This window comes from Lynx rufus, unplaced genomic scaffold, assembly GCF_022079265.1.
Source record: "Lynx rufus isolate CCGP_SWC_20201006 ecotype Redwood Valley unplaced genomic scaffold, mLynRuf1.p SCAF_2, whole genome shotgun sequence".
Classification (NCBI taxonomy): Eukaryota; Metazoa; Chordata; class Mammalia; order Carnivora; family Felidae; genus Lynx; species Lynx rufus.
Genome location: NW_025814834.1, coordinates 151,515,767 through 151,543,593, shown reverse-complemented (window position 1 = coordinate 151,543,593; position 27,827 = coordinate 151,515,767). Strand labels below are relative to the sequence as shown.

The 27,827-nt window shown below is 40.9% G+C and overlaps 1 protein-coding gene across 1 annotated transcript in view; it reads left to right on the top strand.

Moving 5' to 3' along the window:
• The window catches only part of SAMD13 (sterile alpha motif domain containing 13), a 45,393-nt gene extending 28,012 nt beyond the window's left edge, over window positions 1–17,381 (top strand). Inside the window, exons 4-5 of the mRNA XM_047082339.1 lie at window positions 139–250; window positions 16,239–17,381. Of these exons, the coding sequence (XP_046938295.1) occupies window positions 139–250; window positions 16,239–16,382 (256 nt within the window). The 3' untranslated portion in view covers window positions 16,383–17,381. The remainder of the gene's footprint in view (window positions 1–138; window positions 251–16,238) is intronic.
• The last annotated feature ends 10,446 nt before the right edge of the window (window positions 17,382–27,827 follow it).

Sequence of the window (27,827 nt, the reverse complement as noted above, 5' to 3'; positions counted from 1 at the left end):
TCTGGGCCTCTGAGGGAAGAGAGGGCCATGGTTCTAGCAAGCTGGCTGGGGCCCGCCCCTGGGAGTCTGAGTAAGTGAGCCCGGTCACACACTCTTGCATGTTCTGCCATGACAAATGTCCGGATTTGTGTTTTGCAGTTCCATGGAGAATGGGAGGCCACCAGACCCTGCAGACTGGGCTGTGATGGATGTCGTCAACTATTTCCGAACAGCGGGATTTGAGGAGCAAGCTAGTGCTTTTCAGGAGCAGGTAAGTTGGTCTAGAGAGACACAAATGAACACGGTTACCTGTTCCCCACAGTGGGCACAGGGAATGAGGGGGGAGAGGACCAGTGAGCAGCGAGGGATCTGTGAGTCTGTGCGTGTCCTCCACATCACACACTGATCATACCAGACCCTAAGATACTGAGGAGGGTGGGGAAGGGCAGAAGGAAAGTGACAAGCTAATGATTCCTTCCTGCCAGAGGAAGCCCCAAGCCCTGGGACATAGTCACAGCTGAAGCAAGGAGGGCTAAAGCCCATTTACATCTGCATCTTCTGAAAGATGGGACAGCCCTCCCTTCAACACAGACACCCTGGAAAGGAGAAGACACAAAAGAAAGGAAAATGAGGGATGGATCTGACTAGAGACATGCAGCACCATGTACTACTGGCCTCAGCACCAACTGAGCTAGTAAGCCCCCTCCAGTTTGCTTTCTGGGTGCTTAGCAAGGTAGAGGGGAAAGAGTACAGATTTAGAGTTAAACTCTGCGTGACCTTGGGCAAGTTACTGTATCTCTGAGTCTTGCTTTCATGTCCACAACATGCGGCCATCAATGCCTCACTCAATAGGGTAGTGGTGTAAAGATTAAAGGACTGTGTATGCACAGGGCCTGGGGTAGGCCCTGCGCAATGTTTTTGCCCCCAGATTGTTAATTCTCTTCTCTCAGGTCCAGGGCTGGTATTGGAAAGAGGGAAAGAGAAGCAGGTCCCCTCTCCATTGTCTGCATGATTTCGGACTCCATTTTTAAGGCTGTGCCAGCTCTGTAGGGATGATGCTCAAAGGGCCTTGACCATGAGGAAGCAAATTGAGGGGGCATGTTTGGTCTACACCAGACCAGCCCTGCAGGGAAACAGAGATCCTATCTCCCAATCAGTGACGGATGCAGTTTTCTAAGCATTAAATTTACTTTTTAAGTATTGTAATATAATTGATAGAATTATAAGTTGAAGAATGTGTCTGGCTGCTTTTTCCATATCTGTTTAGCCATCTCTTATTCTCTACACTGGGTTTGGGTAGGTAAACTTTTCTAATATATTAATATATAAATCTCTAAACCTCCTTCAATATTTTTTTCAAACCTGATCTCTGTCTCTCCCTCTTTCTCTCTTAATCTCTGTCTCTTTCTCTCTCCCCCCCCTCCTTTCTCTCTACATATGTATATATGTGTGCGTGCGTGTGTGTGTGTGTGTGTGTGTGTTTGTATGTGTGTCTATTTGTTGTTGTCATTAATTTGGAAAGTTTGCCAAAATAGCTGCTTAAATCACTTCACACTCATCAGAATAGCTAAAATTAGAAAGATCAATGAATTTAAATGTTCATGAGGATGTAGAACAAACACATTCTCCTACAGTGTTGTTGGCGGTGTAAAATACTCAGACATCTACCCCATGATCCAGCAGTTTCATTCCTGAGAATTTACACAAGGGAAATGAAAGCATATGTGCATAAGAGATTTGTACAAAACTGTTCTCAGTAGCTTTATTCATAACTGTCCCAACCTGGAAGCCTAACTGTCCATCAGTGGGAGAATGTAGTATAGTCACACAATGGAATACCACCCACTAACACAGACTAACTACTACTAATGTAGAGCAGTTTGGATGAGTCTCAAAGGATCACACTGAGTAAGAGAACCCTCACACAGGAGTTCATACTGAAGAGTGCCTATCTTAGTCCATTTGGGATGCTATAACGAAAATACTAGAAACTGGTGGCATAAACAACAAACATTCATTTCCCATGGTTCTAGAGGTTGGGGATTCCAAGATCAAGGAGACTGCAGACGGGGTGTCTAATGAGGGCCCTCTTCCTAGCCAGCTGTCGTTTAGCTGTGTCCTTGGATGGAGGAAGGGATGAGAGAGCTCTCTGGGGCTCATTTTGTGAGGACACTAATCCTTATAATCACATCTCAAGGGCCCTACGTCCTAACACTATTACCAATTACCTTTACTACCCCCTGGAGATGAGATTTCAACATATGATTTGGGAGACACACAAACATTCAGACCGTCACAATTCCATTTAGATAAAGATTGAGAACAGGAAAATGCATCATTGATAGCAAGAATTAAAACAGTGGTTGCCTCTGGATAGGTGGGAGTGGAGAATGACTAGAAAGCGGCACAAAGGAACTTTCTGGGTGATGATAGCATTTCGTGTCTTGATGAGGGTTTGGATTATACGTATACGCATCAGTAGATGCACTGCATATGCACAGGTTTATGATGTTTCAGATTTGTGTGTTACATAGCATCTACCTTTTACTTCAAAATCAAAAGAACTATAAAAAAATTAAACAATTTGGAATATGCAAGCTGAAATATTTAGAAAAATCTACTGATTTATGCAACTTACTTTGAAATGCATCAAATATGTATTGACAGTTGGAGAGAGGAATGAGTAGATGGACAGACATGATAAAGCAAGTATAGAAAATGTTAATTGTAGAATCTCGGTGATGGTCATAAGGGTTTTCACTATATAAGTTCTTACAACTTCATGTTTGAAAATTTTTATAATAAAATTGTGGGGGAGAATAGCTCAGGTTGAAAAGCGAAGGCTGATCGGCTGGAACATATTTTATTTTCGGTTTTAATGGAGTGATATCCATTTGTGTCATTACAGTTGAATAACTCCCTTCTAAAATTAAATTTAAACAATATTGTGAAAGGTTAACCAAAAAAAGGACTTAGCTAAAAGGTCTCTTGGCCAAATTCCCAGCTGCCCAAAAGTGTTTTTCAGATTGCACTTTTACTCAGACTCCTCGGAGGCAGATGTCCCAGACTGGGGGCAGAGGGGGGTGTCCTTTGGGCCTTCCAGATTCTGTGCAGGACCTGAGAATGGAGCTGGCCAGCTCTGAGCTTGGCCCAGGAGCAGGCCCTTTCTCCCAAGGATGACATCACTCTGGTACCAGCAACACTGGGAGGCAAAAGGGAACAAATTCTCCCAAAGCATTTCATTCAGAAGTCCTTCAAGGGAAAAAGGGCATCATCTTGCTACTGTGCTGAACCCAACTCAGGAGCCTGAGAAATGGTCTAGAAGCTCGAGTTCCTTCATTCTCATGGAAGGGTGGTTGGAAAGAGTCTGCCTTGAATTATTCTCTGGAAGTAATCCCCGTCTTCCTCCTGCGTGTAATTATTGTCATCTTCCCTCCTGTCATTAAAGGAGGTAGAAGAAGGGAAAGGAGGGAATCACTGGTCAGGCCCCGCTGATAAGACAAGTAGCTGCTGTGATTTCCATGAGAACTGAGGATCAGGATCCTTTACTATGTTAGCCTGCCTCTTCCATCATCATGCCTCAGAAGGATTCATGTTGAGGCACCTGGGTGGCTCAGTAGGTTGAGCGTCTGACTTTGACTCAGGTCATGATTTCATAGTTCATGGGTTGAAGCCCTGCATCAGGCTCTGTGCTGACAACTCAGAGCATGGAGCCTGCTTTGGATTCTGTGTCTCCCTCTCTCTCTGCCCCTCCGCCACTTGGACTCTCTCTCTCTCTCAAAAATAAATAAGCATTAAAAAATTAAAAATAAAAAGAAGAAGAAGGATTCATGTTTCACCTCCAAGGATCTTCCTGCAGTGAACCTCAAAAGTCAGCAGTCACTCTCCAAGTTCATCCTAGATGGGAAGACTGAGACCACCCCCAGCTCAAACACAGGTCCCTTCCAGGTACATCTTCCAGGTCTCAGCAGCTAATAAACAATAAGAAGCGCCACAGTGTGAAATCTCCTGGGGGAAAGCTTTTCTGCCATTGGACAGTAGCAGGACAGGACTGGAGAGTACCCTCTAAACCAATTTGGAAAGAGCAAGTCTGGAAAGGATAGTACAGTTGTCAATAATGTGGGGAGCTTAGTTTCATGGCTGACTGTTATGGACTGAATGTCTGTGCCCCTCCCAAAACTCGTATGTTGAAACCCTAACTCCCAATGTGATGGTATTAGGAGGGCTTTGGGAAATAATCAGATTTAGATGAGGTCATGAGCATAGGGCCCTCGTGATGGGATGAGTGCCCTGGAAAGAAGATACCAGAAAGCTCGCTTGTCTCTCTCTGCCATGTGAGGGTACAGCAAGAGGATACCACCTGGCAGCCAGGAAGAGGACCTCACCAAGAACCTGCCCATGCTGGCACTGTGAGCACTCCCAGCCTCCAGAACTGTGATCAGAACTTAGCGCTGGCTAAAATAGTGACATTGATGCCAGACATGTCCACCTTCAGCTGGGCTGACTTTCAGATATCCATCTTCGTGATATGGCCTCACAGTACCATACTGGATATTCTGTTGCTGTAGCAACCAGACACAGATGTGGCTTTCTAGTAGCATGCCTCCTTGGAAGATGTCAGGCCATTGAGTAAGGTTTGTCCAAAGGGCAGAAATGGTGTCCCATGTTCCTGGGGTATGAAGCATCTGGTTAAGCTGGTGATTTTTGCATGACTGCCTTTTCCCTGTGCAGACACATTGCACTGCCACATGACAATGGTTTCCATTAAGTTTCCTTCTGGTACAGTGATCTCTATCAAGTTTTCTTCTGTAAAATTGTTTTGACCCTTCTGCGTAAGCCACAACTGTAAGCCAAAAGAACTGTCCGGAGGGAAGGTCTAAGCCCCTGCCTGGCCCCTTGCCCCACCCAGGATGACCCAGTGTCAATAGCGTATGTGTGTTTCAGGTTGTTTACTGTTCTGGTCAGTCCCCTTTAAGACCAGTGATATCACTCACTCTTCCTTGGTTCCCTGGCCCCATTAACATAGTGTTCCAGAGGGTTCACTGACCTGTAAGAACAGGAGGCAGTGGGAGTCCTTAGTGGAGGACACAGTGATGACAACTCTGTCAGTGCTCTCTTTCCTATGGACACCGCGGTGTGGTGACTATTTTCCCAGGTGTCTTCTGGCAGACAGGTCTCTCATGCTGTGGTGAAGAGTGTTAGTTAGAGTCATGACTCCAAGTTTCTTTTCTCCTGATTGATATTGATCACTGGAGGATCCTGAAGAGTCTGCCCTTTCTAGGACACAGGTTTCTATAAAGTGAATGTTGATGTAAACAAGCAGAATATTGCTCAAGCTGCTGCACTAATAGTCAGGTATTAGTTTAGAACTGGCCTTGATGAAGTATGCTTTCAATGCACAGCACAGAGCACAAAACCACTTGAGATATTGGGTATACAGTGTTGAATTTGGGTGACTAGATGATATGGCACTTGCCCTTAGATTCAAGTTGCGTGGTTTTCAAGAGTCAAAGGTACTTATGAAGTAAAAGGACTTTACTTTCCTAGCATTAGTTTTTAAGAGAACCCTCTGACTAATCTTACTCAAAAGCATCTCCGCTTCCCTCACAGAACATTTAGGATAAGGTTTACTCTGTCAGACTCTGAAGGCTAAATGAGCACCATTCTCCGGTATGAAGCCACTTCTATTGAGAGTGCTTTTAGTTGCCATTTAAGGAATTCTGGCAGTCCGGTTCATCACCACTCAGACTGGACCCTAATGTGGGTCACAGCCAGCTCTGCCGCTCGTCATGTAGTCACTACACCTCCATGTCTTTGTCTGTCTGACTCACATAGTCACATTATATATGAAGGAGTTGGAAGACAGCAGTCTGCCACTCAATCGGTGTCCTATAATTCACATTGTTCAGGTTCCTCAAGCTTACAAGTGAGTAACATCGGTGATTCTGTTTCTAGAACAATATGTATCACTGAGATTTTTTTTTCCTCAGAGTATCATAACAATGTAATATGCAATTCATGGTGACAAATTAATTTTACTCTATTATCTCCTCATTGTCCCCAAACCACATGACTAAGAGCAGTATTTTACTCTGAAATGCCCAACTGGTTGTTTAAACCATTCATTTGGAATGCATTTCTTTTCAGATGGCTATTTGCTAACTTTCTGAAGCCACTGACTTAACAAATATGAATACAAATTCTCACTGCTACAAATTGCCAAATAACATTATTTCCAAATGGAGCAGTCAAGTAGGGAGACCAATCAGAGCAACTCTGAGCATAGTGGCCGAAGTCATTGCCAGATGGATTTCAACTGTAGTGATTCTGGTGGATATTTCTAACTAGACCCAGGACCAATCTAGGTTTTGGGAAGCTTTTTACAATTTTAAGAGCCCTCCTTGTGGAGAAAAATCAGGAAATATGAATACACAATTACTAAGGCAAAAGTTAAGCTTCACTAGCTCCATGGTACATTCAGCTCTGAGTTAGATTAGTTAAGTCCCCACAAATTAGAAATCACTTTTATTACTTTTTAAGCATTTTATAATACCAACTACTGAAAATATTTAAGGTGCTTTGACACCTGGTATTTCTTTACAGTTGGAGGCTCCTGAAATGCTTAAAATATTTTATAACATAATCAACAGAGGAAGTGGCAACTCAGATTCTGCCGCTGTGTCCTTCCAGTCCACAAATATTTGGGAAATAGTTAAAAAGTCAGTGGATGATGCTAACAATAAGAAAATAGTCAAGAGAATTGAAAGCAAAACTGATAAGGAAGAAACCATTTGAATTTTTTATTGAAATAGAATATATTTCTATAAACCCAAAATCCCAAATGGTTGTTTAAGTCATTTATTTGAAATGAGACCAGTTATAAGACATTATCACCTAGCCAGGTACATTCATGGTGCTTCTTTGTCTCATTCACTTGTTCAGTTGTTTAAATAGTTATTGTAGCTTTTTCTAAGGCTTATTAAAATAAATATAAAACTGTTGAAGTAATTAGTGCTCATCATTACAAGTATTATTTTACTTTAACAAACCACCTGAAATGATTGTAGGTGTGGGAACCATTTGAAGGAAGCACAGAATATTCCTGGCAGGGGAAGATCAAATACAAAGGCATGAGGACACGAGAAAAGTATGATTTATCTTGAGAATTCCAAGTACCTTGTAGTTAGAGGTGTGGAGCAGGGAACATCAAGGGATAAGCCTGAAAGATAAACAGGGGTCCAGGGTACAGACAGTCTGGTTTGCCTGGCAGACGGAAGACTTCACCTGAAAGGCACTGGGAAACCATGGAAAGATATTAAGTGGGAAGCAAGTGCCAGGATGAGATTTGTGTTTTTGAAAGATCAGTCTGGTGGCAATGTGGAATGTGGCTTGGAGGACAACTAGATAGAAGGTGGGAAAGCTGGCTGTAATAATTCCACTGGGGAAAGGAAAAGATGGCTTCGAAAATATGGGAAGATGGCCAGAAGAATTTAGTGGATCATTGGCAATAGAGGGTGAAGATTTGTCCCATCTCTGTTCTCTGCTGTAACCCAAGACCGAGCTCACTGCCCACAGATGGCAAAGAACGGGACTTGGGTGACTGCCAAGTTTCCAGATTGGGTGGGTTGTAAAGTGGTGCCATTAACTAGGATGTTTGTGGGAGGTAAGTTGTAAAAGGGCTAAAATGAGCACAGTTTGGGACACATTAAATCTGAAGGCCTGTAGTACCTCCAGGTGGACATATCTAGCAGATGGTTCAAGGGAAGAGTAAGACCTAGGGGCAGAGATATGAGGTCATCAACAGTCATAAGAAGGATGAGAATGAGAGAGGCATATAGAAGGGGGGCGGGGGGAGAAAAAGGTCAAGGTCAGCACCCTGGGGAACACCAAGGTTTTTAATTGTTGGGACAAAAAAGGCAACTATGAAAAGCAACTGAGAAAGAAGTCAGGGAGGTGAGGAGAGAACCAGTAATGAGGGGTTGTACAGAAACCAATGAAGGAGGAAGTTTTAAGAAAAATGAAATGATTGACAAGGTCAAATTCCTCAAAAAGGTGAAGCCCCAGTGGAGTCTGCGAATGATGGTGGGGTTTCAGTGGAGTTGGGGGTGGGGGAGTATTGGTGACTATTGAGGTGGAGGACCCTTTCCTCCAAGCTGAGGAATGAACAGGAAATAGGCAAGTGGAGGGAGAACCAGTAGGTGGGGGTAGGGGTGGTGGCAGTATATAGACATGAGAGCTCTTTTCAAAGAGAGGAGACACTCAAACTTATTTACATGCAGGAAAGTAGCCAAAAGAATTACACAGGTTAAAATTCAATGAAATTGAGGACAGTTAAATAAAGCAAACTCCCTGAGGATAAGGAAAAGGATGAGATCAAAGAGTATGGAAAGGCAAGGATAGGAGAAATTGGAACCCTCATGTATTGCTGGTGGGAATATAAAATGATGCGGCTGCTGTAGAAAAGTTTGGTAGTTTTTCAAAAAGTTAAGCATAGAATTACCATATGGCTCAATAATTCCCCACAAAGAATTGAAAAGAGGGACTCAAATAGATACTTGTACACAAATATTCACTGCAGTATTATTCACAACAACCAAAAGGTGGAAACCACCCAGGTGTCTATGAACAGATGAATGGATAAACAAAATGTGGTATATACATACAACAGAATATTATTCAGCCATAAAAAGGAATGAAGTTCTGGCACATGCCACAATATGGATGAACCTTGACAACACTCTCCTAAGTGAAGTAAACCAATTAAATATTATATGATTCCATTTATATGAAATATCTAAGACAGGCAAATTATTCATAGAGACACAAAGCAACTTTGAGGCTATTAAGGACTGGGGGCAGGGGGAGTTACTGCTTAATAGAGCTTCTGTTTGGGGTGATGGAAGAGTTTAGAAAATAGATGGTGGCGATGATCTCACTACATTGTAAATACATTCATGCCACTAAATTGTACACTTAAAAACAGTTCATTAAAATGGCCTACTTGCTGTTATATATATTTTACCATAATAAGATATAATGTCGGCCATAATATACATGGTTCACTTCATTCAGTTTGGTCGATAAAATATTCAGATATTTTATTTTGTTGCTTTAAAAAGAATATGAAGGGATTAATTCTGAGCAAGACAGGGATATCTTCCCCTGTCCTTCCTGTTCTTCCTCTATCCTTCCTGTGCTCCAGGGACATAGGTGAGGATGTATACCGATCTAGCTAAGATGGCCCTTGTCCCCAGGGACAGTAAGGGAGTTCCTGACAGTCTCTATTTCCTTTGCTAAACAAGAGGCAAGCTCCTGTGCTTGGAGTGGACAGGATGGGGAGAGGTTTAGTAAGGAACTAGAGGAAAGCAGTGACCGTTAAGAGCGACCACCATGGGGAATGGGAGAGAGATCTGATTGAGGATACCCAGAACTGTTGAGGACTTTTACTGACCCAGCTGAGACCGGCACAGTGCCCACGTCTAATGTTTCATCTTCACAGCGTCTTGATTTTTTTTCCCCAGCTGCACCAGGTATAGGAGTCAGAGAAGCTGGATTGCTACACTGCTCCTGAATGTGGTGCTTGTGGCATGGGCACAGTGGATGGCTAATAGCCTAAGAGAGCAGTTTGAGAGGGCATATAAAAGAATGGTTCCCAGTGCCAACCGGGGGGTGCAGACTTGATACAAAGAAAGAGCCTGAAGGAGACTCATAACCATGGAAAAAGTGGATTTGAAATGTGAAAGTGGGTGTAATGAGAGTGAGGAGTGAGAGATAGAATTTTAGATTTTTAAGTGTTGCAGGATTTTGTAGTCTTCTGGTTAGTGACATTATAGAAAGTTCTAGAAGTAAAGGTGAAGTTGTAGAAATGGTGTATTCTACTAACTGCTGTCCCAAGTAGATGAAAACATGTGTCATGGCATAATTATAGAATTTTGTTTCTTTAAAAAAATTTTTTTAATGTTTATTCATTTTTTTGAGAGACAGAGAGCTCACGCACGTATACGCACATGAGTAGGGGAGGAGCAGAGAGAGAGAGGGAGACATAGGATCTGAAGCAGGCTCCAGGCACTGAGCTGTCAGCCCAGAACCCAATGTGGGGCCTGAACCCACAAACCTCAAGGTCATGACCTGAGGCAAAGTCGGAGGCTTAACCAACTGAGCCACCCAGGCACCCCGAGTAGAAGTTTGTTTCTTATTCATGTAAATAGTCCAAGGTGGTCTTGGGAGTGTTCTCCTTCACTATAATTCAAGAACCCAGGTTGATGGAGGCTCTGTCATCTTCAGCAAGATCAGGATCATCCAGGCATTGACATCCAGTTGGCATAAAGGTAAGGTGCAAGGAGGGGCACACGTAGGCGGTTTTATGGGCCAGGTGCACATAGAAACACATCATCGTTTCATCTGTCATTGGCCAGAATGTGGTCACATGGTCATACCACATTGCAAGGAAATCTTGAGAAATGTGTAGTTTTGTGTCCTGGAAAAAAAGAGCCACCAACAGGCCTTGCTACACTTGAGCCTCGAAGTCATTTTTTAAAGCATTTCCAGTTGTGATGCTGCTACTTAGTTTTGTTTTTAAGTCCAGAGATAAGTTTCAAAAAGGCTAACTTTAAAAGATAGCTGAAGTGAAGAAGCCTTATCTGACCATACATGGGAAGCCTTCATTTCTAATTCTGTTCCTTGTATCTATTCTGGGTTTTGTTTTGTTTTGTTTTAAATCTAGGCAGACATCTCTGTAACCCAGTTTCCTCAGTTGATGAAGTGAGTTTCATTCTTTTTCCTTCATCAGAAATGTGTACAAGATTTTTTTTTGTAATAGAGCCCCTTTATCACCCACTTTGTGCCAGCAGCAAATATTAAATAACACAGAGATACCCATTAAGTCACTGAAGGCATGAGCCCTCACAATGAGCCAAAATGGATTTTGTGTCTGATTTAAGGTCAAGACCCGTTTTGGTTCTGACTATTACTTTAACAAATAAGGTAGACTTCTTTCTGAGCCACATAAACAGTTTTTTGTTTTGTTTTGTTTTTCCTGTAGACAAGCTGCTCAGTGTTGGTTTCTTAAACTAGGTGAAGTCTTCCTAATATGTATATTATCCATCTCAAATTTTCCACCAATAGGAATGCAAGGCAAGCACAGCATCAGCTGGGAGTCATTGGCTGATAATGTTGAGCTCATAGTCACTCCCCCACATTGAGCTGCAGGATCAGGGCCGATGGAGAGGGTGGAATTGTAGAGGACACCAAAGAGGAATTTCTTCCCCAGAGGAGAGTTTGTCCCAACAACCATGTGATGAGATTCAAACGGTCTTGGTGTAGACTTGAGTAGTTCACCATATTCCTTTCCAAAATTATATGGAAATTCTTCTGAAAACAAACTCTGTGTCTTAGAAAGGAAAGGTTTTTTAAAGAAACATGGTGAATTACTACAAAGTGCTAGGAGTGCCTCAAAATGCTTCCCCGTCTGATATTAAGAAGGCTTACCACCAGTTAGCTCTTCAGGTACATCCAGACAAGAACCCAAAAAACAGGGAGGAAGCTGAAGAGAAATTCAAACAAGTAGCAGAAGCCTATGCGGTCTTGTCTGATGCCAAGAAACGCAACAACTATGACAAGTCCAGAGGAAACCGCATCAAAATGGAAGATAAAGGGGACTTCAGCAGGGACAAAAACTGTTTGAAAGAGGAACCATGGTTTGAGAGGCCACACTGTGGCTTTCAAAATGTCTTTGAAGACAAAGACCACTTCTCATGGGACTATTTTTCCACTGGTCATATGGGTAGGGCCAGAAGATTCCGCTCCTCCTTCTTTGATGTGATCCCCATACTGGACACAGGATTTTCCACGTTTGTATCCCTGGGCTCCAGAACAAGTGCCCCTTCCTCTGAAACATTTTTACCCTTTGTAAGCAGTGGAATGGGAAACTTCAGACTGGTCACCACTTGTAGCCAGATAGTGAATGGCAAGAGAGTTGTTACAAAGAAAGTTCTAGAAAATGTGAGGGGGAAGACCGAAGTGGAAAAAGAAAACCTATTTCATCAGATTCCTCCACGTCATTGGTAAGGAGTCTGTGCTTTGTTCTTTCACAGGGAGACTTTCCTATAAGGCTGGTGAGTCTGATGCGTATCAAAGACAGAGTTGGAATCTGAGAGTGTGTTAAAGCAGAATGGACAGAAACCAGCTTAGTGCAAACCTCTCATTTCACAGAGGAAAGAAATAATGGGCCAGATGTTAATGCAAGAAACTAGGAAGCGGCAGAGTTTGGCTTCTAGCCGGTCTTCTGGTCTAAACTGAGCTTTCATTTCCTCTCCACCGTATAGGGGGTGGAGACCACCACCACAAATATGGCTTTCTGAGTTAGTTGCAGGGTCTCACCATCATAAAGCCCATTGACTTCTCTTTGACTTATTCCTTGTCCTTCCTTGCTATTAACCGGTTTGCCTCTTGCTTGACGGCCACTCTTTTTCTCTTCCTAGCCTCTTTCTCTTTTCTCTTCCCACCTCATCTTTCTTCCCATACATTTCCAACGGACCATATCACAATTAGGCTCAACTGAAAAAGCTACCAAGGTGTAGATTAGTGTTCGCAGAGAGAAAGAGTGAACAGTAAATGGGTTAAGATTTTTTTATATACTTTTTTTAATAGCTAGCATTTATTGAGTACTCTGTAGGTATCAGGCATTCTGCTTCACGTATGTTATTGCAGTAATCCTTTCAGCAGTGAAATACAGTAGCTACTTTCCCTCCATCATATAGATAAGGAAATGAGGCTTAGAGAGATTAACTTGCCCAGCCCCACCTAATAAGCAATAAAATAATGTCTTACTCTAAAACACATGCTTATCTACTGAGCTGTAACATCTAAGGAGCCTACTCATTTATTTTTAGATCAAGGGTCTTGCCCTCATTGGAAATTTACACCGATCATCTCTAAGCCTTACTTCCATGCAAGAGTACTTGCTCGAGCTTCTTAAGTATGCAGACATTTTTTTTTGCATGAATATTATTGCCCAACAGGTACTTGGTTACTCTTTCAGGAAGACAGAAGCAATGTACAAAGCTTCACTGAAAGTGACAAATGATTATCCCTTAACACAGGAATGTAAACAGGATCCCAAAATGTGAATTATCTCTTTGTTTTGACTTTAATCATGATGTATATGCAAAATCATGGGATGTTTTTTAATGTTTATTTATTTAACTGGATCTGGTCACACTCCAACCCCTTCATTTATACTAATAAACAAACTGGGGTATAGAGGAGTGGTTGCTTGTGGAAAATTACTGGTGGAGTCTGCATCAGAAACTCTGTCTTCCAGTTTCCAATCTCATGCTCATTCTAGTACACCATGCTGACTGGCAAAATTCGGATTTCATTTGCATCCCAGTCTTTTATAGAAGTTATGTAACAAATGATTTGCTTCCTTAATCAAGGAACTTTTCTGTGTTTGCAGTTTTTATGAGACAAAATTTTTGATGTAGTCTTTGAGCTTTTTTAATCTTACCGAATTTTCTGAAGTTGAACAGGAATATGCCTGCATCCCTCTGGCAACGGGTAGCATTCAGGCAGGGAGCACGCTTCCAGAAAGGAAGCAGTAGATGGATTTGGAATTGGAACACATCCTGTTTCTCTCAAAGCCTTTGCATTTCCACTTGGTAGTCATTGAAAATCTCCCATATGTCAGGCACTGTGCTAGGTGCCTTCCATGAATGATTTATTTCTAATCTCTAGAATCCTTCAGGGGCTTATTTCCATTTTACAAGTGAGGAAACCGGGGTTCAGGGAAGACAAGTCCTTTACTTTACCAAAGGCCACACAATAAGTTGTGGAGGCAGGGTTTGGACAACAGTTTGCTTGACCTGGAAGCTCACGTTCCCATTATGTTGTGTTCCACTGCCGTTCATTTGAGCTGCTGTAGTCATGGCTCAAGAGGAAGGTTTTGTTGTATGTATGAGTTAGATTCATTTCAAATTTTTAAAATGAGGATTGCCAGATGGAGCTTTCTTTTACCGTTGCTAGTGTGAGGTGAACTTCAGTGTGGCTACTGAACAAAGGGAAAATCAAATTGGAGCATGAAACTTGATTTTCTATTTTGTCTTAAATAAAATCCAAATTTCAGCATCTTTCACAGACATACTTGGCTTCTGACAGAAATGCTGAGTTGTAGAAGGAGTTTTTTGCCAGCAAAGATAAAAAAAAAAAATTCACTTTCAGTTAGTCGAGGAAGTTTTCTTGTTGTGTAGAAATGAAAGCAGTGTCATCTCTTCCTGAGGCCTGTTTAAAACATGTACAAAGTTAAGTATGAGCATTTGCTCATACTTTGTTGTCATTTAACAACAAAGGAAAGTTGGAGAGCAGGAAGGGCTTTGCTGGTTTATACAGCATTCCAAGTGAATCAGTGTTCATCTCCATCAATCTAAGATAGACTGCGAGCTTTGAAGGAACCTGTGATTCAGATTCCTGTGACCTCACAGAGCCTTCAGAACTGCTACTGTGGTTTCCGCATGTCAAAAGCTCTTCTGCAAACTCTTATGCTTACGGGTTTTACTGAGGGGCAGTCTTTGGGCTTGCTAGCTGCTTAAGGAGAAGAAAATACTTGAGGGTTAGCGTCCATTCCTATGTCCTCATCTAATTTTTCACTCTTGCCCTGTCAACTAACTGCTTTATGCACCATGTTTTTGACTAGTTGTCTCTCACAAATTAATGTGAGATCTTTTTTTTCTAGTAATCGGCAAAATAAAGATTTTCAGAGTTCAAAAACACCACAGAGCGGTTATAAGTAATTCCTTGTCCTTCTGCTCTGGTTCATGGTAGGTGGTTGACAAATGACATGAGGACCATGGGTCTGTTGAGGAGTAATGACAAGCGATTGTATAACTTATAGCTCAGGAAGCATTTGCGAGAATAGTATCTCATGGAATCCTGTCAGAAACCCCAAATCCCCACGTTGCCACCAAGGAGACAGAGGAGGAAGGGATTTACCGGTCACAAAGTGAGTGTTTCGTCAGCCCACTAGCCCAGTGCTGTTTCTCCACACACAGAGATGTACAAAGCACATGTTCTTCACAGTCTGGCAAAACACAAGGGAATTTGGAGTTCTAGGGATCAGTGTAGGAAGGAGTCACAGTTTTGTAGAGTTACAGTTATACACCATGTCCCCTTGTCTGTCCATCAGTGGGAGAGGTGGGTACAGACATGTCAGGGCTTACCTAACATGCACAGTTGGTCCATCTCTTGGGTCCAGGTCCCCTAAGAGCCAGCTCACTTGTCCCCACAATAAAAAGTAACAAAAATAAGGTGGCATTCAGCATCCTTCTCAGTGATCTCTTTCCAAAAGTTCCAAACCATTTTCTGTATTTGGGATCCTCATGTCTTTGATGGGAAACCTGTTTGTATTTCACCTCCAAGCTTTGTGGTCTCCAGGGCACTCTGGTTGGGTACCTAAAGGGTGTGGGAAGTGGACTCCGAGAGAACAGGGGCAGAGCCCTGTCCCTCACTACCTTATTTGGGATCTTGAGGATCCACTGAGAGGAAGTATGGTAGGACCTGCAACACGAGAGGTTGATTTTCGGGTTGAGGCAGGATTGTTCTTCTTTTAAAGGACAGGAAAGAAGTTCACCAAAAGTGTATCATTTTTCCATTGTCCATTGTTGTGAGTAACAAGATTCCAGAAAACCTAGGACTCTGTGGCCCCATTGGTTCATCTATACCACACATATTTACTTGCAAGTGTCAAGCGAAACAGAAAGGAGTTATGGAAAAAACATTGGCTTTGGCTGTAGGCAGATGAGTTCAAATCCTGTTACCTTTGCCTAACTTCTTGATCTTCACACCTTGCTCCTTGTGTTTGCCTGTAAAATTATGATAATCCCTGCCCGTCCTAATTTATAGTTGTTTTAGGAAATTAAGTACACAGAAATTCCGCATAAACTTTAATATATTTTATAAAAGGAAAGTGTCATTATCTCTTTCAGAAACAATATCTTTGATCCCTACCAAGTATACATACCAAGTCCGCCATCATTTTTTTAAGATGCAACTTTAGCAATGTGGTCTTGACAACCAGATCAGCTATGGATTGCATTTAATCCAAAAATAAAAGTGGAAGATGGAACATAAAAATAGAGGAGTCCATTTTTTCCATTTGGCATAAATAAAAAAGTAATGTTTTTGGGTTGGAGACAATCAATATGTCTTTTCTTTTGAACTTTGGATTTGGACTTACATGTTGCTTTCATCCTTTGCTTCCATTGTAGGAAATTGATGGAAAATCCCTGCTATTGATGACAAGAAATGACGTGTTGACAGGACTTCAGTTAAAACTGGGGCCTGCTCTGAAAATCTACGAGTATCATGTTAAACCTCTGCAGACAAAGCATTTAAAGAACCACTCTTCATAGTACAGTCAAGTTGGGGTCTTAGACCTCAAAAAATACATAATGACATAATTTAGTTTCATGTGATGAAACTTTGTAAACAGAATACATACATGTGTATATGTAAAGAATTTCAGTCAAATGAAACGTTATCCTATTGGATAGACTAGGCAATCCATCAGCTGACCTGAATTCAGCCAGGAGGAGCAAGGATAACTTATAGACAGGATGGTTTTCCTGGTGGATCTTGTCAAATTGAGTGATCTTTGACACGATTAGACACCCCTCCCCACCAAAGGGATTTTCTTCTCAAATTGCTTTCCCAGAATCCTTGAAAAAGGATTGAATTGAATGATCTTTTGGTTACAGATGTAGGGAGATTAAAAACAAGAACACTTGGGGGAAGGGGAGAAAAGAAAGATTGCTGTCTCCCTTGAATTCCTCTGCTCCTTAGAGCTTGTGTTATTTGGATGGAATTGCCGACACCCTTTTTTATAGAGGGTCCTCCACTTGACCTTATTAAGGTTTCACTGGGATATACTGCGATGTTTGAGACGATCGTGCGTCATGGCCCCTACAGGAGCAGAACCTCTGAAAAAGAGAAACTCTGTTGTGTCTTTGGGATGTCCCTCCATCTTCAGCTTCTTTCATACGGGGTAACGGTATTTTCTGCATAGATTTACTTTCAAATTGGCTCTTTGTTTCCGAAGAAGAAAACATTTTTTCACTTTATGGTTTGTATTTATACGAATTTGTTTCTGAAGGAATTTGCCAAGAGTTATAGATCAAAAAGCCTTGTTACTAGTACAGAGTATTTTTATATATATTCCTTCATGATGGTGTAATATTTTTTTAATTGCTCTGATGCTCTGTTGGATTCTTGGTTTGAGTACTTGTTTTTAAGAACTTGAAAAAGTGGGCTTGCTACATCTCTGTTCAAAGAGACATTGGTTCAAATCTCTGTGTGTCAATGCCTTGTTGAACTGGTGCTTTGTGGTCACAATAAAGCATTGCTTCGGTTTATTCCCAGTGTATGTTTGATCTTTTCTGTTTGGTTGCCTCTTCAGTTGGGATTAAGGATTAAGGTCATTCCTTAAAACCATGGAAAGAAAGTTAAGCCTAAAAAGAAAAAAAAACAACTTTGGATATATAAAACATTTAGATTTGTTTGTGGGTTTACCTTCTTTATGAACTACATTGTCCAAATAGGCCTTGTTCCTTCTCTTACCCCCATCCAACAACCAATTTTAGGTGTCATTTTAGCCAAAGTTTTTTTTTTTTTCTGTAGGCCACTGAGGGTCATGATTTTCTGGAAATTTGGATGAAAGCCGTGTACTTTCCCTCCAGACCAAAGCTCATATTCTCACATATAAAACTTTGCAGAGTTGATGGACTCCCTGAAGTTCTGTCTTCCCCCTCCTCAAGTTGAGGGCCACTATTTTAGATAGTGTTATAATTCAGTCCCCTGCAAAGATGATTTCTGTAAAGACCAGAAAGTCTGAAGATGAGAGTGAAAAAAAAACAAAAACAAAAACACGGGAAGTGGTATAATGGGTGGGGTTCAAAATGCCTTCCAAATTAATTGTTATGGAGTTTATGGAGTGTCTGAAATTTAAATTATGCTTTGTTTTGCATAAGTGGGAGAAGGGGCTGCAAAAGAGACATTTTCCATCCCCACATTCTCACAGTCTACAAAGCATGTAAAACTAAAAGGCAGAACTTAGTTAAGTATTATGAGGAGTGGTAGTGATAAAAAGTGAGAGGTGCACCTGCTGGAGACCCAGGTGGGAAGGAAGGAACATGGGATCCAATAGATAGAAGTTGGGATGAAGAACTGAATTAACCTCCCTGCAGGAGTTTCCCACAAGTGAAATAGTAATGACGTTTGAACCCTCTCTGCCTCAAAGGGATAGCATGCAAATGTCCCAGCCATGCTTCTGTGTATCCACCTGACACCTTATGTATGAGTCTAGAAAAGATTTGGCTGTGAGTAATAAAAAAAAAAAACTGTCTCATATCGGACAAAGGGCTAGTATCCAAAATCTATAAAGAGCTCACCAAACTCCACACCCGAAAAGCAAATAATCTACTGAAGAAATGGGCAGAAGACATCAACAGACATTTTAATAAAGAAGACATCCAGATGGCCAACAGGCACATGAAAAGATGCTCAATGTCGCTCCTCATCAGGGAAATACAAATCAAAACCACACTCAGATATCACCTCACGCCAGAGTGGCGTAAAGGAACAAATCAGGAGACTGTAGATGCTGGCGAGGATGTGGAGAAATGGGAACCCTCTTGCACTGTTGGTGGGAATGCAAACTGGTGCAGCCGCTCTGGAAAACAGTGTGGAGGTTCCTCAAAAAATTAAAAATAGATCTACCCTATGACCCAGCAATAGCACTGCTAGGAATTTACCCAAGGGATACAGGAGTACTGATGCATAGGGGCACTTGTACCCCAATGTTCATAGCAGCACTCTCAACAATAGCCAAATTATGGAAAGAGCCTAAATGTCCATCAACTGATGAATGGATAAAGAAATTGTGGTTTATATACACAATGGAATACTACGTGGCAATGAGAAAGAATGAAATTTGGCCTTTTGTAGGGACGTGGATGGAACTGGAGAGTGTGATGCTAAGTGAAATAAGCCATACAGGGAAAGACAGATACCATATGGTTTCACTCTTATGTGGATCCTGAGCAACTTAACAGAAGACCATGGGGGAGGGGAAGGAAAAAAAAAGAGGCTAGAGAGGGAGGAAGCCAAAACATAAGAGACTCTCAAAAACTGAGAACAAACTGAGGGTTGATGGGTGGTGGGAGGGAGGGAAGGGTGGATGATGGGTATTGAGGAGGGTACCTGTTGGGATGAGCACTGGGTGTTGTATGGAAACCAATTTGACAATACATTTCATATTTAAAATAAATAAATAAAATTATACCAATGGGGGGGGAACTGTCTCCCCACTCTCACCCCCACATTGCCAGGTAATGTAAACAAGACAGAAGGTTGTGTCTTCTCTTCATTTAAATGTACAGCCAGGGGGACCAGAGATGATACAGCCCTCTATGATGTCAGACATTCTTCCTACCTTTTTGTTCCATCATGCATGCTGTTTATTCCCAGAATCCTTTCATGGCCCAAGATGGCTGCTTCAGCTCCCCCCATCACCATTTGACTTCCAACCAGCAGGAAGAAGAAAAGGGAAAGGAAGACACCTTCTCCCTTTAAGGAACTTCCAAGAAATTGTACATACTACTTCCTCTTCCATCTTGCTGTCCAAAATTCAGTCACAGTGTCATACCTAAGCTGGAAGAGAGGCTTGAGATAATCTTAGAGCCCATGGGCCCAACTAAAACTCAAAAGTGCCATTATCCTATCAATACGGGAAAAGGGATATTAAAGGACAATGTCCTATCACCACTGTCAGCTGGCAGTTGAATACTTTGAGCAAATGAAAGTATATCTTTAGTTGTATTTTTCTCTAGATTTGAACTTGGGATTACACTCCATGCAGTCTTTGGATGCTTTTATCACAGTCGCCTTGTTCACTAACCCCAACCTAACTCAACTAAGCTTTTGACCTGGACTGCTCTATAAATGCTTATGAAGAAAAAAAAAAAAAAAAGGAAAGGAAAATATCTTAATTGAAAAGCAAACTGAAAAGAATCAATTCATTTCTTAGCCCTCTGTTGACAGCTTTCAGGCAAAATTAGGAAATTAGTCTGCCTCTCTTACACCCAGAATAAAGGCCTACAACGGGCTGGCCTAAGTGCCTTGGCAATAACTGAGGGTGCTTTCTCCCCACCCCCCAATTCACGGAAAGGAAGTGTTATCAAAACAAGGCCATAGGGAGAGGCTGGAAGTACTTGAAATTCAGCAGGTAGGCAGCCTTTGTCTCCAAACAGCTGTAAAACCAGAAACGGCTGATTCCTTTCCCATCACACCAGATTTCTGTTAATGTGATCCAGGTCTGCAGCTAGGAGCAAACACACACACACACACACACACACACACACACACACGTGTGGAAGCACTTCATGAGCGTAAATGGGAATGAGAGTGCCTTGATGCCAATATGTTTTATGTGAGAATTGTTTGATGTTGAAATTGATTATTCTCAACCAGAGGGGCAGACAGGATATCAGAATCATGAAGGATTTAAAAAAAAAATAATTGCCACTCCACCTCTCCTCACCACCCCGCATTTGAGCCTCAGGTTCAGACTCTACAAAGGACGTATAATGAATTGATTTAAAGGCAAGGTCACAAACTGGTCTCTTTTCAGTGGAATCTAAGCTGACATGTTGTCCTTTGGCTAGTGCAGTATGTTTGTGTTCTTACAACTACATCTGCAGTCTTCTAGGTGAGCCTGAAAACTCCAATTTATTACAATCTTTTTAATTCCCTAATACCTTGCAGCCAGCAACTGCACACTTTTACATTGTCATTACAAGGTATATGAAATTTAGACCCCTGATGTAAAGCAAAGAACACACAGAGAGCCTCCTCAGAGTAAATTAATTCAGGAACTAGAGCTTATAAGTAGATTTGGTTGAAAAGAAAACAAGGTGGCACACACTGAGCTGGAATGTGCAGCAGCTTTGAGCGTCATTTTTGATACTTAATGGGCATGGTGACTATTGAATAATCTTCATATTCAGAGACCAGTTGGTGGCAGTCTCCTCGTTCTATCCTCAGTAAGTACCCTATGAGAACATGGATTTTGTCTCTCTAAGCTTAGCATACACAGTCAGGGGCACATGCTGTCCTTGTGTTGCATTAGAGAAATAGATCTTTGAAGGAATTTAATTTGGAAAAGTCTAATGACCCTCAGTTGCCCAACCACTCCTATATTTGGAAGCCAAATGCAAAGAGTACTTACTGGTGGTGATCCATCTGCCTTTGACGGTCATTGCAAATGGGATCTGCAGGGGTCAGGCCTGGGCACAGAGCCATTAAGTGTTTTTTGTAATGATTTGGAAGATGAAGTTAAATGTTCAAAGAGCTGACTGCTGTAGGACAGATATGCTTCTTATGAGAAAACTTGTTAATTCTGCTTCTAAACCAGGAACAAGCCACAGGAAGGAAAGAGAGAGCAATGGGTACAGTAATGAGCAGCTCGTTAGCTTCATGCTGTAGCTCCATAGGCAATTAAGTGGTTTGGGTACCATTGCTGGCCAGTGGTGGCCGTTCTACATAGAGAGAAAGAGAGTAAAACGATCACATCTCATTCTTTGGTGACTGCGGCCGTGTTATATCTTTTCGAAGCTCAAGAAAAGAGTTGCATCTTGCCTAGCCCTGGGGCAGAATAATGGAGGACCCTGTGAATAAAAGCAAGAGAAGTCTTTGACTACCCACAAGAACATAGCTAGGTTGATGTCTCTTTACCGCAGTTGTGCAGGGTTTTCCTGTCCACCATTATCTTCAGGGAGAAATCCGGAAAGCTGGAGATGCCAGGCAATCTCCAAATGGAAAATGTGCCGGACTTCCACAGAAGAGGTGCCTGGGCAGAGCTGCTACCTTTATCATAGCAGAGGTGGGAAAGAGGTCAGTGAATTAAGGTGTAAATAATACTGAATGCCTTTGGTAGCTGTGGAGCAGGCCATGGCCTGGGGAAGCCAGACCTATAAACAACAAAATAAGGGAACATATGCCACAAGATAGAATATGCTATCGTCTAAGCATCTGAGATCACAGAGCTTAGAGGCCTTAAGTTTCCAGAAGAGTCAGGTGAAGCAGCAAGGACAGACCTTCCACAAGAGTCTCCAGCTCTGTCATCTGTGGGGCAGAGACATCTACGGCAACATTGCAAGTCAGACGTCTTCTTTCTAAATTAAAGACAGCAGACTCATTTGGTAAATTGTGCTTCATTTCCTTTTTCAGTGGGTCACACTCTTATTTTTCTGTGCCAGGAAATACACAACTTGAAAATAAGACTATAAAACTCACGATTACAAACATTTTGAAGGACGCTCAGGAAAACTCTTCAAGCAACCAGCAGTTCCTGTTTTTAAGACTTTGTGTTTGGCACTACGTGTTAACTACACTGGAATTAAAATATAAATAAGTAAATAAATAAAGAGGCAAACAAACAAATAAATTCGTGTTTGGGACTGTGTTCCTCTCCTGTGCCGCAACCCAATGACACGGGTTGATCTACACCATGCCACAGTGGGTGGGAGGACTGAGGCTGCTCCTATAGACCTGAGCTTGAGGCCAGCCCCACCATTTACTTGAAAGGGGAACTTGGGCAGTTATACGGCTCCCCTCAGCCTCAGGTACTTCACCTGTTCTCTACTGCAGCTACAGACACAGAGCAAAGCAACACTAGGTCAGCACTGTCCAATAAATATATAATGTGAGCCACATGTGTGACTTAAAATTTTCTAGCGGTCACATTTTTTTATGAAATTTTCTAGTGGTCACACAAGGGAGCAGGAAAATCATCTAACATATCCAAAATATTACCGTTTCCATGCACAATACCAAAATTATTGACATACTTTACAATCTTTTAAAAATACATTTATGGGGCACCTCGGTGGCTCAGTTGGTTAAGCGTCTGACTCTTGGTTTCGGCTCAGGTCCTGATCTCAAGGTTCATAAGTCGGAGCCCCACGTCCGGCTCCGCGCTGACAGTGCGGAGCCTGCTTGGGATTCTCTCTCTCTCTCTCTCTCTCTCTCTCTCTCTGCTGTTCCCTCACTCTCTCTCTCTCTCTCAAAATAAATAAATAAACTTAAAAAAAAAAAGGAATGCCCTTTCAAGTGGATGCATAACTTAAAAAAATATATAAATAAAGAACAAAATAATAAAACACTTCTTCAAAAGCCACTGCACATTTCATACTTACAGCACGTCGCCATTGGGACAGAACAGCTCACGTACCAGTCTCATAAGACTGATGGAGAAATGAATAAGAGTACATAGTACAGATATTAGTATAACAGGAAAAGTACATTAAAGTATGATTTTATTACTATGCTCTCACTCCATATCAAGCCCAGAAGAGTCACAGAATTAACGAACATATGCTCAGTCCAAATACTGTTCATTTGATACATTCTAATGCTGCTAAAAGATAAAACAATTACTTTCTTAGGTCCTTGGATTTGGGGTGGTTTTAGATACTTTATCTTCATAAGGGCACATAAAAGGAAAAAAAAAACTTGCATTATTTAAGCTCCATGAAAAATTGTTATGCTGAGTTAAGGGAAATGTGCTGAGCAAAATGCATATAAGTTTTTATTGGTCCCCAAAGACCTAAGTTAGTTGAGGCATTTGGTGAATTCTAAATACATCTCATCCCTAATTCAAAATGAACATTCAATGACATTCAAAATGGTTTTGTGAGACTAATGAAAGGGAGCCCTCTGATACGTCTGTGATTTTAATGAAGATGTGTGTGGGTCAAAAACAAACATCAACAAAATTTTAAAGATAAAATTTTAAAAATCTAAGTAGAGCTGCATTCATTAATTTGAACCAATTAGGTTGACATCAGTCTGTTTAATTATCTATTCAGGCAGATTTCCTAATTAATTTTTAATGCTAAGGTGACTTCTCCTAGCTACCCTAATGTCTGTAGGTTATTCATCAACCTTCTGTATGGTGTGCACGCAGAATGCGGAGTAAGTTAACATTAGCCTAATTTACACAGAGTTAAAAAGGAAAACTTTGAAGCTATGGATCCACATTGGAGGAGGAAAGGGACCCTGGACTACGGGTTAGCAGACCTGGGTTCTGATCTGTTGCTGACTTTTCTGTAAAACCCTGTGCCAGTCTCTTAACTTCTGTTGGTTCAATTGCCTCCTATGTAAAATAAACAAATCCAACCAGAAGTTTATTTCAGCATTCAATTTCTATGATTTTCTAAGAATCAAATAATTTGAGTTACATGTGTCACCGCTCCCTCCACCATTCAAGTAAAACTCACAACACTGTCATGTCCTACAATGTCTTTTCCCCTATATATCTGGGGTCCTTCTCTTTTATCCTAAACACACTGTTTTCCCTTTCTCATACAAGGGAATCAGTGTACCTTCCTTCCAAGTTTATTTGAATATATTCCTTATGTGTAAATTTCCAATGGAATCTTTTACACTTTAAGGATTGAGTGTAAATGACCGCCTTGGCAGATATTGAGGTCCCTGTAGAGGCATGAATGAGCACTTTGCTGGGAAGAAGGTCCATAGCCATTCTTTCTCAATGGGATATCCATAGAATCTAAAAACCTTAAGAATTCCTGAAAAAGAGCCCAGGCAAATGGAAGAACAAAAGGCAGCTGCACTCTGACAGAAATGGGAACAAAGACTATGAAAAATTCAAAGAGAATAAGTTTCCATTATTTGGAAGCAGGAAGAACCCAGTGAGTTAGAAGGCTTGAAATCCATGACTTTAGAAAGAAGCTTTGGTTTCCTCCAAAATGCAGCTAAGGAAGCAGAAGTTAAACAAAGGTTTTGCAAAGGAGACTCCAAAAGGCAAAGTCCATCCAGTCCCTAGTCTGGAGGGAAAAAAAAAAAATCAATGCTCTTTCTGAACCGAGGCCTAGGAGGTTAGAAAGAAGTTCAGATTTCTGTAGTTAAATCTTTGCACGTGGTTGAAAAAGCTAAATTCTGTTTCAATAACAAACAAGTAAAAACACTGTTTCCAAAGAGTGATTTCTATTGTATTGAGAACAAAGGGAGAAAAAGCAGGTTACTAAAGGGGAAGAAAGGTGTGAACTTAAGTCTGACTAAAAAGGAAAAGGAATGGAATGCATTTTCTGAGGCTGTTTCAATGAAAGTTCTGAGATGAAATTTAGAGGATTTCGACTAAGTCTTAGAATTTTGGCTGCTGAAACCACAAGCCCCAGATGACAGCTGCTCTGTTGGGTGCCAGGCAAACTGCCTCCAGGCAGCAAATGGGCTGGAGTCACCTGCTTTATTCCCCCAGGAAAGTACTTGAGATGGGGCCTGGGTAAGGATGGGTGGAAGGGAAGAGAAAGCACTGTAGAGCAAGTGGGTTCCCAGAAAAACTGGAACAGAGAGCCTGTAGCCTTCTATAACAAAATTACAAAATGTTTTGATACAAATTACCTGGCCGGTGTCTGTAGTTCAGGCTGGCCTGCTCCTCTGCCAGCACTGACAAAACCGGGTGAAACCCAAAGCCTGTTTTTCAGCATAATTTACAATTTTAAGCACAAGAAAACATTCTTCACAAAATAGGATTCTGGCCCTTGAAAATTTCAGACTCCAGGCTCTCCTGCCTGGGAAATAACACCTGGGATACAACATCCAATAGCTCATTTGCAATCGACTACAATAAATGTTTTAAGACTCAGGAGAAGCACAATGCATGTATGTTCAAAACGGGCCACAACGTCTAAGGATTCTGCTCTAACATCAGTTTCTTCTCTGAAGCAAATACAGTGTTTCTAAAACTTTCCTGACCAAGATAATAGCTAGTAAGAAGGGCCTACGTTTTTTGTTCTTGTTGTTTGTTTGTTTTTAGAAAAAATCATGTTAAATTCTAAATTCCTCTTTAAACAGGATTATGAAATCAGCAGAGGAATAAAATGTACTAAGCAATTTGGCCACCCAAGTGACATGATATAGAAGCCCATTTTGTAACATGAGTATTCAGTGTGGCACAAAACTTTCCTTATCATACTATTTCATCCTGCTTATCTCGTGTTCTTTCCCAGCAGGCACTAGCTTGTGTGGGGTTTCCAGCATTTTCTAGGGCTTGCTGCTCTCCGGCCTCCCATCTCTCACCTCACTCATAAAGTCCAAAGAAGATTTTCTACTTGGGTCTAATAACACATGAAAAGAAGGCAAGATATTTCATTTAACAAACACATATAGAAATTTCTTTTTTAAAAAAAAATATTTATTTTGAGAGAGAGAGAGAGAGAGAGAGAGTGCATAGGAGGGGCAAAGAGAAAGGGAGAGAATCCCAAGCAGGCTCCATGCTCTCAGCCCAGAGCCATCTCACAAACCGTGAGATCATGACCTGAGCTGACTTTCAACCAACTGAACCACCCAGGTGCCCCATACAGAATTTTCTGTGTCAGCCATAAACATTATCACAGCACTTTACAAACATTAACCCATTTGATGCTTGAAATACCTCTGAGTTAGATTCTATTTCACCTCTATTTTACAGATGAGGATACTTATCATATAGCTAGAAAGAAGTAGATCCAGGATTTAAGTGAGTTTGTGAAATTAAACACTATACCATGCTAGCTTATGTAGTATTACAAAGGGGAATGAAGCAGAATTATCAAATAATACTAAGTACTTGTATGTAAGCATTTATAAAAAATGGAGATTTAAAAAAGTTAATAAATGTAGATTTTTTAAATGGAAGAAGGTTCCATGTTCATGTGGACAGGTTTTCATCATGGGTTTCTAAAATTACAGTTTAATTATAGTTTATGAAGCTCTATGGTATATGATATATACCATATATGTATATTATATATAGTATATATATATATATATAACATATATATATATATATATATATATAAATAGTGTTACTCAACTGATATAAAGATAATCACCAGTCAAGTCTGTATATATCTTTAAATCATCAATTATATTTATTTCTCTGATTATAAAAGTAATAAATGTTCAGATATGGAAGATTCAGAAAAGCACATGGCAAAAAATAAAAATCACTCCTAATCCCACAATCTAGAAATCATCATCACTGATATTTGTATAGAGTGTCGTCTTCTTTCTATATGTATATTCATTGATTGGTATATTGACTCAGCACTTATTAGATGGGTTCTTTGTGCCAAAGTAGACCTTATTCAAAGAAAAATAAGTTACACTTTTTTTCAGTGTGTACTATATATTTTCTAAGAGTTGTAAAAGTCATAAAACCAATACATTAAGATTATAAAAGTATTTTTAGAGTATAAATAAATTCCCAGTGATACATATGCTAGAGCATTCTTAGAAATCCAAATATTCAGTCTAATTGAAGTCACAATGGTGAAAGTTTTCAAAAGATGATTTTGTCGTTATATTTTCTGCATTGCCCAAAAGCAGTTTTTGCATCAGTAGGATGAAAACAGTGCTTACTTTTGAACTTGTGCACAAAGTAATTGATATGACACATCCAAAAATTCATGATTATTTTCTTAGTGAATTGGTTCTAAAGCGTCTCAAAGATAGGAAGGCACAAGACAACTAAAAAGAAATCTTGATTTATGACTGTTCTAATACCGTGTAGCATTTGTAAAGTAAACTGCATCCATAAAGCATGTTATAATTACTAATCACAAAACACCTTGCTGAGCTAGGAGCAGAAGAATTCTTTCATACAGGAGGAAAATTAACACTATAAGTCAACATTCTAGCTTGAAAATTTGCATGGTTACAATGCTATGATTTCCAGCATCACAAGAGGCTGAAGGAAATCCTCAACTGAGAGTAGGCTCCTGGCGATGGTAGCTACTTTG